The sequence below is a fragment of the Haliaeetus albicilla genome, chromosome 22 (genome assembly GCF_947461875.1).
Source record: "Haliaeetus albicilla chromosome 22, bHalAlb1.1, whole genome shotgun sequence".
In the NCBI taxonomy this organism is placed as follows: Eukaryota; Metazoa; Chordata; class Aves; order Accipitriformes; family Accipitridae; genus Haliaeetus; species Haliaeetus albicilla.
In genome coordinates, this window is record NC_091504.1 from 15,696,520 (window position 1) to 15,713,719 (window position 17,200).

A 17,200-nucleotide genomic window follows, 5' to 3' on the forward strand; every position below is an offset into this window, starting at 1 on the left:
GTTTCTTTTCCTAAACATAATCACCCAATGATAATCACTCCTCCGGAAAACTGATCAACTGACACTGAGATTCAGCTTGATACAAAGGGTGCTCAGGAAGGAAAGCGTAACCGACTCCTTGGAGCATGTTGATAAAGCTTAGAAAAAAATTTCCCCTGTGCATGACAGAAACTAATACCTCTGAAACAGCACTGATGCTGTGGAGTCCATAAACATAGTTTCCTCTGATTCTAGGGGAGAGCAAAAATTTGGTTTTAAGGATTTTTTTTTTTTTTTAACTTGTGGATTAAATTCTTCCAAAGTGCTTTCCACATCTGATATCCACACCAAACTTCACTGGCTCCTTGTCACCTTCACTTGTGATATCACACTTTTAGACAAAGAACAGCCTCTTTTAACGTAATTCCCGCTGTAACAGTCTCAGTTACAGTGTTCTATCTCCAATAAAATTCAGGAATGTATTTTGCTCATTAAAACTCCCAAACTTCTAAATGCCTTTTTTTTTCTCCCCCATTTTCTGATCCCAGTAGAATGAATAAGGGCAGTTAATGGAAGACATCACAGTCTGTAATTAAGCTAGAAGGAGCTGCTTAAATAATTTGAGAAAATAACTTTTGTGCATGCTCACCTAGGTGGCAATTTCATCTAAAACCTGAACCTGTGACTCTAGGACTGTGAATTATTTTCATCTAAATACTGACCTCACTTAGCTTAAACTTTTAAGGAATTATTTTTTGGAAGGTGCAGCCATATTGTACAGGCTTTGCAATTCCTCTTCATCTGTTAACAAGTAAGGGAGCCTGACATTCATAGGACTTGCTACATGTCTGCATCTTGAAAGATGCTCTCCTATTTCATGTACTGTTAGGATAAATGCTAGACCATTAATAATGTGATTAGACCAGTGTATTTTCATAGACGTATTTCAAAGCTTTGTTGTACAAATAAATATCACTGGAAATACACTTTACTCTGATTTTGCTTCTGCAATGACCATACTTTGAAACAAGAGATTGTTCCCAAACCCCAAATCTGTACTGCGAGGGTAATGGAGAATTAGGTGAAATGCATATTGCACCAAGAGCAAACAGGCCAGCTCCCACTCACCGACCAAGCGCAGGATCCTGACGATGACCTGAAGCTGCAATCCCCAAAGAAAATAGTCCCAAGATTCCCTCTGTCTTAAATGTTTTTCTTCTCTGACTTCAGATACACACCTTTACCTCAAAGCTCAGTGAAGGATACCCCTGTAACTGCCTCTGCTTTCATGGCTATGGAGACCATGAGCCTGCTGAGCTGTGTGCTTGAGAAAGGGCAAGTACCAAACATCCATTTTGCCTTCTTCAACCAGAACAAAAATTGTATTTAAATTCTACCACTAAAAATCCATTTCCCAGGGAGCTCCATGGCACCTGGGCAGCTTCTGTATGATCTATGGCAGGAAGGCAGAAAGCAAATGCAATGGCTTTGGTTATACTGGAAGATAAGTGTAGCATAGAAGGTTAGAGCTTCTGTGTTTCCCAGTGTCTTTTTTCCTTGCTCTTGAAAAGACAATTCAGATTCCAGATATACATAACAATTTGACCCACTGGTTTATGGAGAAACAGTGGCCTAGGATTTAACCTCTGGAAAACCAAAATTAAAAATTCAGGGATTTCTGTGACCAGAGCAATCATATCTGCATTGTTCAAAAGTTCATTTTTGCAACTTTCCATAGAGGTACTTTAAGTTCATTCCAAAATGAAGGTAATTTGCAAAGAACAGCTTAGAAGACCATTTTTCTACTATATTTTTAGACAGAGAACTTGAGAGAGACTGGTGGTAGTTTTCACATGGACGGCTCTTCAGCAAAGTAGTTGAACCTGACAGTGGTGTTAATACAGAGCAAACAGTGAGGGCATACAGAGATAAATTTGCTTGCTTGACCAAATGGTCAATTCTAAGTGATGCAAAGCTACAAAAGACTGAAAAGATGGATGTGACTGAGGTACGTTTGCAAACACATGTCCTCCCCTCTTGGAAACAGTCCTGAGATACTTATAAATCAGCAAATGGGGAGCTGGCAGCATTGCCAGTCACACGAAGGGGATGAACTACTTGCTGAGGCTTCAAATGGATAAATGCAACTTCTCATTTCAACTCGTAACTGTTCTCTGCAATTTCACAATAGAGGCTAGGCTGTTTACCAAAATAAAAAAATACCTGTAATGCTAACTGGGCCAAATCAAGATAAAGGCAAAACTTTGCAGTCTGTACAACTCAGGGTCCTTTCACTTAAATTCACACGCTGCATGTTCTCCTCTCTTTTTTCCCCACTTACTGTACCACTTATCTAACAATTAAGATTTTTAAGAACGCAACCCTAAAAACTTATTTACACAAAACTCCTCTCAGTACCACTGGAAACACTAATATCCATACATTTTGTTAAAATTAGTAGAGAAAAATAGCTAACCTATTATTTTTTATGTACCCCTGTAAGTTTGGCTTTTACAAATTACCATTTCTAAACATGTAAATACCTCAGCTAAAAAAAGTTCTGGGAATCAGTAATCCACTATCAACTTTATTTTTAGCTTTGCCTGACTTTGAGTTTCATGTCATTTGGGGAAAAAAACAGAAGCTTCTCCCCTCCCATATACTCAGCGTTACACAATACAATTTATAGCAACTCCAGATGGAAAAGACTTACCCTCATTTGTTTGCTGGCATGAAGATAAATATAGTCATTTCCGGAGAATTAAAAACAACTATTCCTCTAAAGCACTTTACTTTTCTATTCAAATTTATTTTCCCATACTTATCCGAAAGTAGCAACAGCTTCTTTTTAAAGAAGAATGATTAAAATACTTAGTTTGAACACTTTCAAAATACCACACAGAATACTGGAAAATTTTACTCGGCAACAAAGGAAAGACACACAAAGACATAACACAATAAACAAAGTGCAGAAATTATGTTATCTGATAAATTTTTATAAAGTAAAACCAGTATTTTTAGGCCCAATTCTAGACACAGGCTTCACTAATCTGACTTCATATGCAGTTTTCCTTCTATTGGCACTAGAAGAAGACAGCCTTTGCTAATATTTTTTTCATTGACAGTAAGTATGACCCTGTCCATCCTGTCTCATGGATAGATCTAACAAGCTGAAATGGTCCCACTGGACATATTGGGGAAATTTATGCAAAGAAGAATTTAATAAATTAACTCTTGCAGAACTTTACATGAGAAATTAGCATATGAAAGACCTCATCTGTTTATACTTTGTAAAACGAGGGGCTCTTCGATGCTCATGCCAGCCATCCTTCCTGGTTCTGGAATTCTATCTGAAAACGAAACACATACATAAATATTTTCACACACCTGTAAATCCAAAGGTATAAGTGTTATTTTCTACTATTATCAACTTTGACACAGAATATCATCATAGGAAACGGGCAATTTTACAAATATATTTTCCCAGGCAACTGTATAAGATAAAGAGTTTTTTGCGTTACTAAAGATTCAACTCAGCTATAGTGAATGAACTAACAGAAACACCATGTTCCACATGTTTTATCAGGATTCCTGGTCTGCATACCAGTTTACTGGAATATTCATTCAACTAAGTAAGATAATTTCTAATGTGAAAAGCAAGTTACATGTTAAAATAAAATATGAGACTTGGAGGGTTAAGTTTATGAATGGACTTGATTACCTTAATACGCAGCCTAATTAAAATAGCTAGATAACTAGTATTGTAAACCCAGTGCCTTTAAGTCTCTGCTAACATATTCCACAAACACATGCAGAAAGCAATTTCAGACTATAGTTACTTAAAGGTTAAAAGCCTTAAAACTGTTATATTTTTGTTTAGTTCAAAAAGCAATGTGCTATCATGTCTTATGATTAATCCTGAGTTTTGTAACTAACTCTAAACAATTAAATCCCCATGTGAAACTACATTGGAGTCAACAGGGGAAGGTGACCCTGCAGAGAGTCAATTTCAGAACTGAGGTACAAAGTTATACTTTAAAAACAATTCTTGTATACACTGAATTTGTTCTTAAAAATGGAGAAATTTCTGATAGGAATAATTATTTTCTAACAAAGAGATCATGTATAGCAGTTTTGGTATTGCAATTTTATTTCTTCAGCCCCCTCTTCTGGCAGAAGGGGAACAACATTGTCTCAACGAATTAACTGTTAAAAGTGTTTAGTACCTCTCTCACACTTTTTCGATGTTACTAATATCTCAGGCCTCATATTTTTCAAATTTTTGGATACAAAAGAAATAGGTAATAGTACTAAATTCTCACAATAGAAAGTGAAGTAATATGCCAAGCAGACTCTTTGAAGGAAAAAACTGGACCAATGATCATTGTGTTAGTTACATTGAATTGTAACCAGTCAAATAGCAGACCAGAAAGGGAAACTAAGATTTAGCAGTGTTCTACTATAGAGCAATGAACTTGGAGCTTAAGCTTCTGCAGTCAATGGGATGTGAATTATATCCTCAGAAAAGGTTTATGCCCATATACAAAATTACAAATTATACAGCTAAAGAGTTAAGAACTTCCTATAGAAATTAGGTAAGTTAGACCAGATGAGAAACAAAGAGAAAGGCTCACTATTTAACATACTTTACTGAGAATGTAGGTTAAATTCCTCTATTAAGTTGCCAATGTAATAAGACTATCTCTAGCTGACCCGTTCCAGATTTGTAATAGTGTAAGGGAGTATGATTTGGCCAGTTTAACTTTTAGGAAAATAGTAAAGCAATCTGGTGGATGACGTCCCTGGTACTGAGAATTGGGATACTAGTATTTTCTGGTCTTTACCAGTAACTGCAAAACTAATTAGAATAGCACAGCTGTCCAATTTAAATGAGTTTTCAGTTTTTAACAGTCCAAAAGCCTTAAGAGAATAAAGCTAAACAATTAGGCTTTTCCCCCTTCCCTCTAAAAACTACCAAGTAGCTACAGCTACCACAAGGTAACAGGAGCTTCACAGTACCTTGCACTGTTGAGAAATTATATAAATTTGGCTGTCTGCAATTTTAAAAAATGTCTGCTTTATAAATAAAATACATTTCCATATAAGAGAAAAAGTTCTACTGCTGACACATTTGAAGGCCAGTCAAGCACTTCTGAGAGCAATCAGATTTGTATGCTGCCCCATTAGCATACTGGCAGAGAGAAGCAGGCCTAAGGGTTGGTGTAAGTTGGTCACATATTTAAACAAAGGCACATATACAGATTGTTTTAGAAATCATGGGTGTGTCTTCAGTTGGATATAGTAGGTCCTTTCTTGAATACATGAGCAAAAGGTATGGTCAGGTCACACAGCTTAATGGTATTTTTGAGGTATAAACACTGTTCCGCTGAAGAATTTTTCTTACAAAAGAGGTGTCAGCTCAAAGCATTCCTTGCACAGAGGAGGAGGTACACTGTGTCCATCTGCATGTTTATGCTATTATAAGCATACGTATCATATAGAAAATCTAGTCACAGATAAAACTTCTGCAAAAATGACCCCATAGCCACACCCACCTTTTTGATTCCTCTCGGTAGGTGGTTTGCCAAGGTTCCGCTTTGGATAATTCAGCAAAGACACTTTTGGAAGAGTATTCTGGGTACTTTCTTCTTTACCACCATGTAAGAAATGAGAGATAATTCCATACAAGAGAGGTCTGCTTAGGAGAGAAATGACAAAACCAGTCTATGAAGTCTATGAAATACTGAGCATTAAAAACCCACCCCTTCCTCAGAACTTCTGAGACCTTAATGTTTATTTCTAGAATATGTGCAGATGTCTTTAGAGTAATTATTTAAAATACATTATGCTAAGTGTTATTATATAAATAAGCACAGACCTAAGCCCACCCTGAACACTAACACTCTCCTAAAGAACTCGCACTAAGAGACACTCTCAACTAAGCTCCAGATCCGCTGTAGGTAAAGAACCAGCACATGCTTAGCACAGGAACACAGACCCACAGTCTCACTCGTGCAGTACAAAGGATCAGACTTCGGCTGGGCCATAGCCCAGTCCACTACTGCACAACGCAAACTTGATTCTTCCTTAGCACCTGACAGATTCTGACAGCACAAGCTACAGAGAACACCAAACGTGTTTAAACCTGCTTCAGTATCCTAGCTCATTAATACAGTCATACAGGAGCATTGTGAATTTGTATCTAATCTCAAAGTAAAATAATCTTTTTATTGCTCTACAAAGCAACTCACTGATATGCAAAGAGCATATCTGTTTTCTGCTTCTGACTGTAGGGAAGACTGTACTGGCAAGACTTGTGTTTTGGTGTGCAAGTACACTATATGGAGAATGCTATAGAGTTGGCAGAATTAAATGTTAGTTTTGAGTATGTTTGAAAATGGCCCCATGTTTGCCATTGTGAGTTTGAGTCCAGCATGTCAAAGCAGCCCTGTGATCTAGTCATATTTCAACTGGTAAGAACATTTATATGTGATTCACAGTAACACTAAAGAGAAAAATATACGCAGAACAGAATACACTGTGGATTCCCAAATCACTCCTTACACTGATTTTCCATTTGCATCTTCGACTATGTTCAGTTCTTTGGCAAGAAACTGTCTATCCAAGGGCACTTCAGACTGGCCAGATTCTGGAAAAGAGATTTCCCCCAAATTCTTAAGACTGTTAAGAAAAACATCACCAATTAACTTTTAAAGACTGTTCAGGAGACTTCAAAAGAGAATGAGAGCACACACCTCCCTTTTAGACTATTAATATCTAACAGTATACTGTAATTCCAGGGAACTCACTTAAACACTAGTGCTTCATACTCATATAATTTACAATAGCATATTACAATTTTTATCTTCACTCTAAAGGAATCTAATAAAAATATTAAAGAAGTCTTACAATATAAAGATAAATTAATCAGGCAAACAACTCTTTCTCTAAAGAAGTACTGTTATCAAACAGATTCCATATGTTAACTACTATACTGACTGTCTCCATTCCCTCTTCTTGAGATGAACCTTTCCACCTGTAATTTTAATAGAGTGAAAGATATAAAATTATTAAATAGAAAATGTAATTACTGTATCTAAGCACAACTACAGAACTTCACATTTCAAATACAAATTAGCAACAGCTGCAAAAATAAGTGCTGTACCGTACAAATTATGGCTACCACTTAGATGTTGTAGTCTAAACAGCTCTCAAATATTAGTATTTTAGCACAGCCAGTAACAGTAATACTTAACTACAGTTGTTAAAAAATATGGAACTTCTTCATATTCTTTTTTGTTATTTAAGCTGAGGACATCTAACCAATTTCTGATACAGTCTAGATGCACGAATTTCCAGAATTGCTGTAATTCAGACTATCAACTGCTTTATGTACATATTAGTTTAGTTTAAATTATTCCTCAAAGAAATTTTATTCATTTGTAGGATTTCTATTTTTCTATTTTACCCAAATGCCAATGAGAAAAAAAAAGGATATATTCTTTAAAAATATTGTTAGCCATTTTCCAAAACAAAAGCAGATATTTCAAGAAAGGTATTTTGATTTTGCAGGCTGCTAGCAAGTTTTCTTGCTCTTGCATCAACTGCTCTGTCAAAGCATTTACCTCAAGGATAAGAAGCAAAGGGTAAGTTTTCCTGATTTGGCTTAATGCTGCAAGTAAAGCTGTGGAGAGAGTGTTAGTATCTTATTTATTTCCAAGGCAAGACAAGATTGTGCAGCTTGGTCCCACTTATTAATTTCATAGTATCAGCAGAATTACTCAAGCAAACAGTAAATGTCTATTAATAGTGATGACAACAAGAATTCAGTCCCAATACCTGCAGTTAAAACAGATGCTGCGTATTTATATTTGTTATATTCCAGGTATTCACGAATTAGTTCGTTAATTAAGAGATTTTCATGAGACAGTGGTGGCCGTGGTTCACTTTGGTCGTCCAGTGCATTAAAAACTTCAGCTCTGATCCTTGCTTTTATTTGCCCAAGAGCACCTCTTTTTTCCAGTGTGTCCTTTAAAACTATTACCATAAAAAGATCTGTTAATATAAAGCCAAACATACTCAAGCAGCATTTATCATCGACGATATAATTTCGGCATATTCACTGTGAAACGAAGATAAGATATCTGCACCTGTGCATATGCCAGTAGGTGACAACAGTCGGAACGTTACAGATATAACTGTGACTCATTCGAAGGCTTAGTTTTTAATTTTTTTTAAGTAGGAAACATACGTTCTAGCAAGTTCTCCCATCTAGACGTGGGATGTTACTGCACCAAGAGGCATTTAACGAGTGAACACCAGACCAAGGTAAGTAACAAGGGCAGCCCGCCTGTGTGGTGGAGGCTTAGGAAGCTTTCTCCTGCGGCTCCCCTACGGGCGGTGTGGGAGCCGGCGGCCCCCATTAGCGCCCGCGGGTACTACGAGACCCAACCGGCCGCCGGGGGTCTGAGGAAAGTCCGGCTGCCCGCCCTTTCGGTGGTCTGAGGTGCCGCCCGCGGAGCTCCCCGCCCCCGCCGGCACCCCTCGGCCCCCGCCACCTGCTTTGAGCTCCGCCACCGTCGCCATCGCCCAACCGCCGCGCCAAGGACCCGGATGCGACAGCCCGGCGGCGGCAGGCGGCCACGGCGCAGGCGCAGTACTGGCAGGCGGGAGCCGGCGCCTGCCGGCCCCGCCTCTCGGCGCGCGCCAGCCAATCGGACGGCGCCGGCGGGCGGTGCGGGCGGTTCGAACGCGGGAGGGCGCGCTCCCCGCGGCTCGCGGGCGGGGCCGCGGGCTCCCTGAGGCGGGGCCGGAGGGCCTCGCCTGAGGGGACGGGCGGGCAGCCGGGGTCCCCCCGCGCAGGGAGCGACTCCCCAGCCCGGGGGCGATCCCCTGTGCTGCCAGGATGTCCGCTGGCAAGGTCAAGCCGGGATAAAATAATTGGTAGTGCCTGCGTGGCTCACATGGAGTTACCGTTCGAAATCCTGCCTGTGCCTGCCCGTGGTTCAGTCCTGTCAGCTGTGGAGGGGGGGAACGGACGGCGCTCCAGGGTTGCTGTGCTGTCTCTCCTCTCTAATTTCAAAGGTTATCAATGTGCTTTATCGGGGGGGAGAAAGGAAAGAAAGGAAATATGGAAAATGAGTAAGAGTTTCTCCCTGATGTGTAGCAGAGGAGTTTTGTACTGAGAACCTGAAAGATGAACTTTTAATTAAAAGGACTCGCCAAAGATGAGCTTTTAATTAAAAGGACTTGCCAAAATGTAACCGTATACTGGGTGTTTTGCAAGTCTGTGAGGATCCCTGGTGTGTTTGCAGGCATGCGAGTGTGCTTCATGTTGCTGGGATGAGTCGACAGTGTTTATTTTGTGAATGTATTAAGTATTTCCCAAAGGAAGTTCAGCCAAGGTGGATTTGTCATGGTCCAGATGGAGCAACCTGCTTGGGCCTGAAGGAAAATGTGAGTCGTCTTAAGGAGTAAACCACTTATGGCCCTGAAGTGTAGGGTGGGGTTTTTTTGCTGGGATTTTTTTGTTTGGGTTTTTTACATTTCTTCTCAAAGCAAACATTTATACTATGCGCTTCCAAAGAATCTCTGGCAGGAGGCAATAAATAAAACTCAGGAAAAAGAAATCTTTAGAAGTAATAGTGAAGTTAATCTGCTCCTTTTACGTAGTAGTAACTTTTAGTGAGTCAGCAGCAGTAAGTGCCTGTCTATCCTAAGTCTGCTACCCAGTTCCCTACTGCAACTCTGGTGATGAATGACTGCTTACTTTTAACATGCATGGTGTTCTCACGGTCAAAACATTTTTCTCTGCATCCTTCCAGATTTCTCCATGCTGTTGTGGGTCACTGTTCTATTACACCTAATTTCCAGTTGGTAAGTTGCTGCTGTTTTCCACCCTGTATTTCCTAACCAGCTTTAATTTGTATCTTACAAAGCCAAGTTCAGAATCCAAAAGAGAATTATTTTTTTCCTATTTGCAAGGAAATGCCTTTTTATATAAGATTGCACTTCCTATTTTATGTATTAATTTGCCTTTGAAAAGATGCTGTTATAATGACGGTTTGTGAAATCCACATTCAGTGACTTTCTGGTACCGTGAGATGCGGTTTTGTATCTCTTTGCAGGTTTGAGCTTATGTGAGTTCTGGGTTTTCTCCTCTACAACAAATATTTTGAGTCTGTTACATTTTGCTTCTGAACTCTTCTGCTTCCCCTCACATTAATTACTTACTCTGCATTTTGACTGCACTTTGGTTTACATCTTTGTTGTTGTTGCTGTTGCTTAGAGCTTCTAAGGGAAGGAGATGGAATAATTTGAAGGGAACTAATTTGAGGTACAGATCCAAGTATCTTTATTGAATGAGAAACACCATTATCTTGGTTTGTGACCATTGGTACAGGGACAGTTTGAGGCTGAAAAAAATTATTGTATTGAAGCAATTGGAAAGTTTGAATCCTGAAAGTGTAACTTAAGTTTTGTTAGTCTTTTAGCATACAATAGTGTCTGGAGAAAAACATGTGTGGGTAAAAATGTATTGACCCTCCTCACTTCATGTTTATTTACTGTCTTCTTGTTTAGAATAATCCCTGCATATGATCTCTACATCCTAAATAATTTTCTGCTGTGTCATTTCAACTGTAAGTTTATATTCTATTATTGCACACAGAATATGTGTAAAAGTGTAAGCTGTTAGAGGTTGTATTATCTATTTAGCACTTTTTTCTGGTTTACTATTTTATTAATAGCACTATTAATAAAGAAAAGCTCTTCCAACTTAACTGTGGGATAGCTTGTATTAATTGTCAGAGCTATTATTGTTTATATGTGCTGCAGAGCAGCCAGGAGAAAAAAAGTATTCCTTACAGCTGAGGGGCAGTAGGATAACAGATGTTGGAAACTGTGATGTAACCTTTTCAACAGGAGTCGTGGTGAGACATCAAAAACCAGCCCACCAAGATATTTAATATGATTTTAAGGTGAATGTAGAAAGTGCACAAAACAGGACAGAAATATTCTTAAGAGAAATAAGGGGAATCAGACTTCCAACATTTAGCTGTTCTCCTGCAATATTATAAAGATTTTAACATGGTATGAACTAAGGTATGGGTGGGTTAAACTGACAGAAACTTGTATAGCTTCCAACACCCAATTTCTTTGGTTTGATCTTTCTGTGATGATTCTGCTAGGTTCATCACAGCATACGTGACCTCGGTATGGCCTGAACTCTGCTTTTGCTGCTCCTTGACCTGACACCCTGGGAGTGAGACAGCCAGGGGGGGACAGACCAGAAATGCTGCAGTCGGATGGACAGTCTGGCCGCAGCCAGCCACCAGCACAGCTCTGAAACTGCAGCAAAGGCATGCAGGTGCGTAAAGAAGCAGTCTGTGATACGTTTTTTGTATGCGTGATGCTTGCTTTTTAGTTATACATTGGACAAATGAGACCTGTCTCTCTTCTAACAGAGAATTTGTCTGTTACCATAATTGCTCTGGATGCAAAAGAACATTTTAAATGGAGGTTCTTTATGTAACTCCTGTGATTAAAGCTTTCAGATGTTACTGTAGGGTAGCATGTAACCACCCTGCTCTTCCCTGCAGCGTATGATGCCATTTCTACATATGTGCCATCTGTACTCCAGCTGGTCTATTCTAGTACCTTAGATAGTCAGCTGAGCACCGATGCTGTCTGTGGGTTTAACCTATGCATTTTAAATAGGATGCGAAGAGTGCACCGTGAGGCACAACCAAATGCAACCACAGGGGCAGCGCAGTTATTTCAACTAGTACATGTTTTGGTTGTGGATGAAGTTGGTTTGGTTCAGTTCATGCTAGTCAACTTGAACCAGTTCAAGGCCTTGAAACCAGTTTAACTGGTTCGCGTTGAAAAGTGAAGTATTGGAAGGTGAGCCCAGGCTTTCCCTGCGGCCTTCCTCGAGGACGGGGCCTTGGCTCTGTCCCGCGGGGCCCGGGTGCCTCTCCCGGGTGCCAGAGGCACTGCGCTGCCTCTCCACCCGGGCTGCGTGGGGTCCCTGTGCCCAGGGGCCGGAGTAGTGTCACGGGCACGGGGATGCCGTGATGTCCGCTGGTGGCTCCGGTCGAGCTCGGCGGGTAGGCGCGGTCCGCGGGAGGTGCGGGACTCGGGAGGCTGCTGGGGGCAGCCGACCCGGGCAGGGAGGCGAGGCGGAGGTGCGGGGGGGGGGGCAGTGCTTCCGCCCCCGTTACGCCGCGGGGGATTTCGGTGTTGAGCAAAGGCACGCGCTGGGCTCTGGCCGAGCTCGCAGCCTCCTGGGCCCGACCCCCGCCCCCCACCGGGGCGCGGCTCGCCGCCTGTGCGGAGGCGATGGGCGCCCCGCGGGACACCGCCGCCGCCCGGGCGGCCCGGGCCGCGCCGCGCCGCCTGCCCCCGCCCCCGCCGAGGCGGGGCTGCGCAGCGCGGGCGGCGGCGGCGCCGCCGCCGGGGCTCGGCATCCCCGTGACCGCGGAGCCAATCAGGGCACCGTGCTGGCGCTGCCGGCCCGTCTCCGCCCGCCGCCGCCCGGGCAGGGAGAGGTGCGGAGGGGGAAGCGCAGCGCTGCCGCGGTCGCCCGCGGTCGCCTCGCCGCGCCCCATGGGGATCGAGAGCTTCTGCAGCGCGGACGCCCACGAGCCCTTCTGGGTGAGCGGCGGGATGGGGCCGCGGGGTCTCGGCTCGGCGGCGGCTGCCGGCGGCGGCACCGAGGGATGGCGCGGAGCCGGGTGGGACGGGGATGGTCGCGGGCCGCCGGCCCCGGGCGGAGCCCGAGGGGGCCGCTCCCGGCGGCGGGGGAGCGAGAGCCTCCCGTTCCGGCGATCCCCTTGGGCAGAGCGCGGGGGGCTGCGGCGCGGCCCCGGCCCTGCGCCAGCCCCGCTCGCCGCCGCGGCGGCGGGCGTGCGGGAGCGTCGGGGCGAAGCGGACGCGGGTTGGGTGGAGGGGCAGGGCCGTGGCCGGCGTCTCGCTGGTCTCCGGCTGGGTGCGATGTCCCCGCGCTCGGGTCGCAGAGCGGGCGCTGGCGTGCCTCGTGTGCGGGGTTTCCGGCGAGGAAGGGCTTCGAGAGGGGAACTGGTGAGTGAGCGCTTGCCTGGGAGACTGGAAGCGAGTTCCCGACTGACCGGAGCAGTCTCTGCTTACCGCCTTTGGCCGCTCGTCTGCGTTACTGGGGGCTGTGCGGGTGATAACAATAGCGGTGACTGACAGCTGCCGTCGTACTGAAGAGTGGCGTGCTGTCCTGTGAAGGAGGCCAGAGACACGTTTTCTGCAGGCCAGCAGCTGTATCGCATGTTTGCATAGCCACATTTTCGCTCCTCCTTAATGAAAAGCGGTGAGTGTGTTTTCGCTCTTCCTTAATGAAGAGTGGTGAGCGCAGCCTGCTGTGCGTGAACTGAAAGCCAGCTACGCAAAGGTGAGTGGTGTGGAAATGCTGCAGTGTGGGGTCTTGCTCAGCTGAGACACAGGGTTTCTCTGCAGAAGCACACAGGTGCTGGCAGCAGTGAGGCCCCTGGGAGGGCAGGAGGGTAGTGAAAATCCTTCTAAGGAGGATAAGAGGTTGTATGGAGAAGGAGGTTGTGTGGAGGAAGGGAGGAGAGAGAGCTGGAAGTTAGGAAAAAAAAAGTGGGGTGAGAGCTACTGAAGGCAACGTATTGGTAAGAGGACAATGTGGATTTTCTTAGACTGTTCAAAGAACTTCTCGCGTATTCATTGGCTATTTCCCAAATAGTATTGAGCTAATGAGCTGCCTTACCAGTAAAAAAAGAAAAGAGATGACTCAACAAATGCCATTGTACTATTTGTCTCAAGAACCATTAAGATATTACTCAGCAGATATTAAGACTTTAAGATACTTAGCTTTTCCAACTGATCAAAAGTGACTGTTAACCTGCTTTTGCATTGCTTATGGATACTCTGGCTGCTTCATCTTCTGGTATTTCCATTGTTGCTACTATTTGAAGCTGAAGTTGTAATGGGTTTTAAGAAAATGCCTATGTATATGCAGTGTTTCGCTGGGCTTCTAGCTATCACCTGTGTGTGCATGCTACTGTCCTTCATGTCTTGTGGTCTGCACTCTTGTGCTTCTCGGAGCTGGGTGATAGCTAGATACCTGGTGGCACATGTTGTTGCATACTTGGGGTGAACTATATGGGTGCATCAGCTGTTTTGGCTCGTGCTGAAGCCTTGCTAGTGGAGCAGTGGGATTTCCTGGCACTGGCAAACTCAGCTTCAAGGAAGAGATGTGTTTTCTGTCAAGGGTGGTGCTGAGTTTGGGGCAACTCAGTTTTAAATTGTGGGGGAGATTTTGCAGGTTGAAAGTACCTAATGGACCCTTAAAGACTGTATGCTAATCTTCTTAAGTTTTGCTGGCTGGGATTTTTCTAGTTTGCATACCCAAGGAATGTTACTGTTGGAAGTTCTTGTCTGAGAATTAATCAGGTTGGTTTTATTTAATACTCGCTCTGAAAGGTCAACAGCCCAAGCAAGTTTGCTGTCTTCTTCTTCACTCCCCCCCCCCCCACCCCCCCCCCCCCCCGTTTAACCTATCTCTGTGTCCTCATTCAGCGTACTAACTTCACTGATGATTTGCTTACAGAACTTAACTGGTTCTTGCTTCCTTTGAACCAGACAGCCTTTTTTGGAAGGGTACTCTTTCATCCTTGCTTTCTTTAGCATCACTGAGTATCTCAGAACAAGTATCCCATCTATAATATAAAGAAAGTTACTGCTATGTAAGATAAAGTTACTATTGACTAATAGCTGTTGATTGACAATAAAAACTTTTAAAAGCCCTGGTGGGCCAAGGGTAACATTTTTGTATTACCTGGATTTTAGTTCAGTGACTTTAAGGGCCTGTTTAAACTGGAAAACTTTTTTGTGACCTGACATGCTGAAATAGCTTTGCCTAGAGTATTACTAGGGTATGAGTGTGTGCTTCAATACCAGGGCACCAAAATAATAATAATAAAAAAAAAAGAGTAAAGTGGGGTGAAGAACTTTGTTATTCTACGTAACCAGGTTAAGTCTGAAGGCAGATACAGAACTTACTGTATACTTTGGCCTGCTGACCTAGCTCTCTGGATATGTGCACACTCACAAAATCAGTGGTCTCAGTGCAGTTACATTTTTAAATAGTCTGCTGGTTTTCCTTTCTTCTGAATAAAATTTTGGGGTAGTTTCAATTTTTCTGACCTTGTAAACTATGCAGTCTCACATTTAGAGAAGTCTTTGCATGTTTGAAATTGCTGAAGAGGTTAAGAGTTTTTGTGACACCTTGAGTTTTCAAGGCTGACCCCCCCCCAATAGGGCTTTTATGAAAAAGGAGTAGGAGATATGAAAGAAGAAGCAAGTTCACACTAAGCAGTTCCTTACAGTTTCCCCGCAAGTGCTCTGCTAGGTTTTACAGGAATTCTCAGTTATTCATTCATTGTAAGTCAAATAGAATCTGAAACTTTTGAGGTCCTTGCTTACACTTAAGGGGATGTGAGGGAAATGGCTTCTATTTATATAAGCCCCTATCACGTTCTTCACCGGCAAAGAGATTGTGTTTTTTAAAAATTGATAATTAGGATAGAAGTTAACTCTAATTCTTCTTTATCTCAGTGGGAACTTAGTGGAAATTTTTTTCCACGTTTTTCTAGTTGGGCTTTTGGTTGTTGAGGAAGGATTGAAAGCAAGTAGTTCCATTCGCTTCTAGGAGAAAAAGCAAGTTTTTATCTCCTCTGTTTTGTATTGAAAACTAGAGTTCTATAATGATTCAAGTTGTGTCTGCCCGTGTAAACCCAGGCATATTTCTTTCCTGTTGGTGCAGAAAGCTTTTGTGGAGCCTCTTCTCTGTCAGTAAAGAAATTGCATCCAAACACTGTTCTAGGTTTAGCACTTCGTCATGTGGAACCAAACTACAGGAGATAAACAGAATGGATGAGAAAAGGTGAGGCAGAGCCTCACATGCAAAATCCAGGGACCAACTGGTGGGATTGGTCTCTGCTTCCCTTGCTGTTGTGTAGAGTTCTGTCTGAGGTTTTCAAGCATGTTTTGTCTGCCTTAATAAATGTATTTTCTTGACCATTTGTCCAAAGGCATTATGTTTTGTATTTGGGTTGACATTGTTGTAGGTAGGGGAGATCCACCAGCCTCTCTCAGGTGGTTGCAGAGATGTTAGGATCTTTAAGACTATAATGTGGCTTGACAGGATTTTACTAAGAAAAAAAAAAATCAATATTCTTTAATTAATTATAATGATTAGCTGACATTTGTGAAGTGATACTCTGTGATGTAAACAGCTGCTATGCTTATATTGTTTATGAAGACACTGGGACACTTGATAGTTTTCCTGAAATAGACTTCTGAAGGAAAACAAGACTATTTATGTAAGGAGTAATTTCATGTTCTGAAGTTCTGTGGCTTATACTTTTCATGCATTAGATGAGCAGTAAATTAGAACATATCTTGGAACCCTGTAGCTTTTTGCACTGTAAAATATGTCATTGGTGCTTTTTCAGTGTGTTCGTGGCAGAGCTAGGGAGGGAGTTTGAGGTGCTATGAGAATGGTGCTGAGTGAGCGTGATAAAAACTAGAGTTTAGACTCTTCCTTTAGTTGTAAATGTATCAAGTTTATGAATGCATTTGTGACCACAGTTTAAAAGAGTATGCAGATCAGAAAACTACTTGTATTTGCTGACATGGGAAGGTCATATGTAGACAGCATTTGGAACAGAGGAGGAGCAGCAGCAGAGTGTTAAAACGAAAAAGCTTTACACAAGACAGTACCTTTATTATAATTAACAGCTGATTGCCTGATTCTCATGGCTTGGCTGTTGTTGGATTTTTTTAGCAGTGAAAGCCAGAGGCTTATTTGTCAGCTTTCTCTCATCTAAACTCATAAACCATTTTTGTTGGCCATGTGAACAAGGGTCAAAATTTGCATAGAAATTAAACTTACATAGTAGATATTAAACTTATCTCTCTTGATCTAGAATAGATCAATTTAGGGGAAATACAGGAAAATGAAGCCTGATAATCTGTTGTTGATGGGGATTTTCTTAACACACGACCTGTCAATCTGCAGCTGTCAGTTCAAGGTTGCTCAGAAAAGTTAAATGAGGAAAAAAATCCAGCAAAATGCCTGAATAAATTGTGCTGTGCCGTGCAGTTACAATGCAGTTTACATTGAAACGCTGTGCTATACTGGGACTAAGTGAAGGTTAACCTGGGT

General features: G+C 42.5%; 2 protein-coding genes across 15 annotated transcripts in view; one reads left to right on the forward strand and one right to left on the reverse strand.

Annotated features, from left to right (window-relative positions):
• Nucleotides 1–2,767: 2,767 nt before the first annotated feature.
• Nucleotides 2,768–8,620, reverse strand: CEP20 (centrosomal protein 20). 12 transcript variants are annotated; one of them, XM_069810015.1, is made up of 5 exons: nucleotides 8,538–8,620; nucleotides 7,819–8,016; nucleotides 6,544–6,628; nucleotides 5,535–5,624; nucleotides 2,768–3,329 (listed from the first exon to the last, which is right to left on the reverse strand). In XM_069810015.1, the coding sequence occupies exons 1-5, from the start codon at nucleotides 8,563–8,565 to the stop codon at nucleotides 3,326–3,328; spliced, it is 405 nt and encodes a 134-aa protein (XP_069666116.1). In that variant the 5' UTR covers nucleotides 8,566–8,620; the 3' UTR covers nucleotides 2,768–3,325. The 12 variants fall into 12 exon arrangements, with proteins under 12 accessions (XP_069666116.1, XP_069666115.1, XP_069666114.1 ...); XM_069810014.1 differs by having other exon boundaries at nucleotides 5,535–5,627; XM_069810013.1 differs by having other exon boundaries at nucleotides 5,535–5,674.
• A 3,822-nt stretch (nucleotides 8,621–12,442) lies between these two features.
• ABCC1 (ATP binding cassette subfamily C member 1 (ABCC1 blood group)) overlaps nucleotides 12,443–17,200 on the forward strand; it is a 62,953-nt gene continuing 58,195 nt past the window's right edge. For 2 of the 3 annotated variants that reach the window (XM_069810025.1, XM_069810027.1), the window contains exon 1: nucleotides 12,444–12,636. In XM_069810025.1, the coding sequence (XP_069666126.1) occupies nucleotides 12,589–12,636 (48 nt within the window). In that variant the 5' untranslated portion in view covers nucleotides 12,444–12,588. Of the gene's footprint in view, nucleotides 12,637–17,200 lie in introns of all 3 variants that reach the window. The other variant, XM_069810026.1, reaches the window with a different exon arrangement.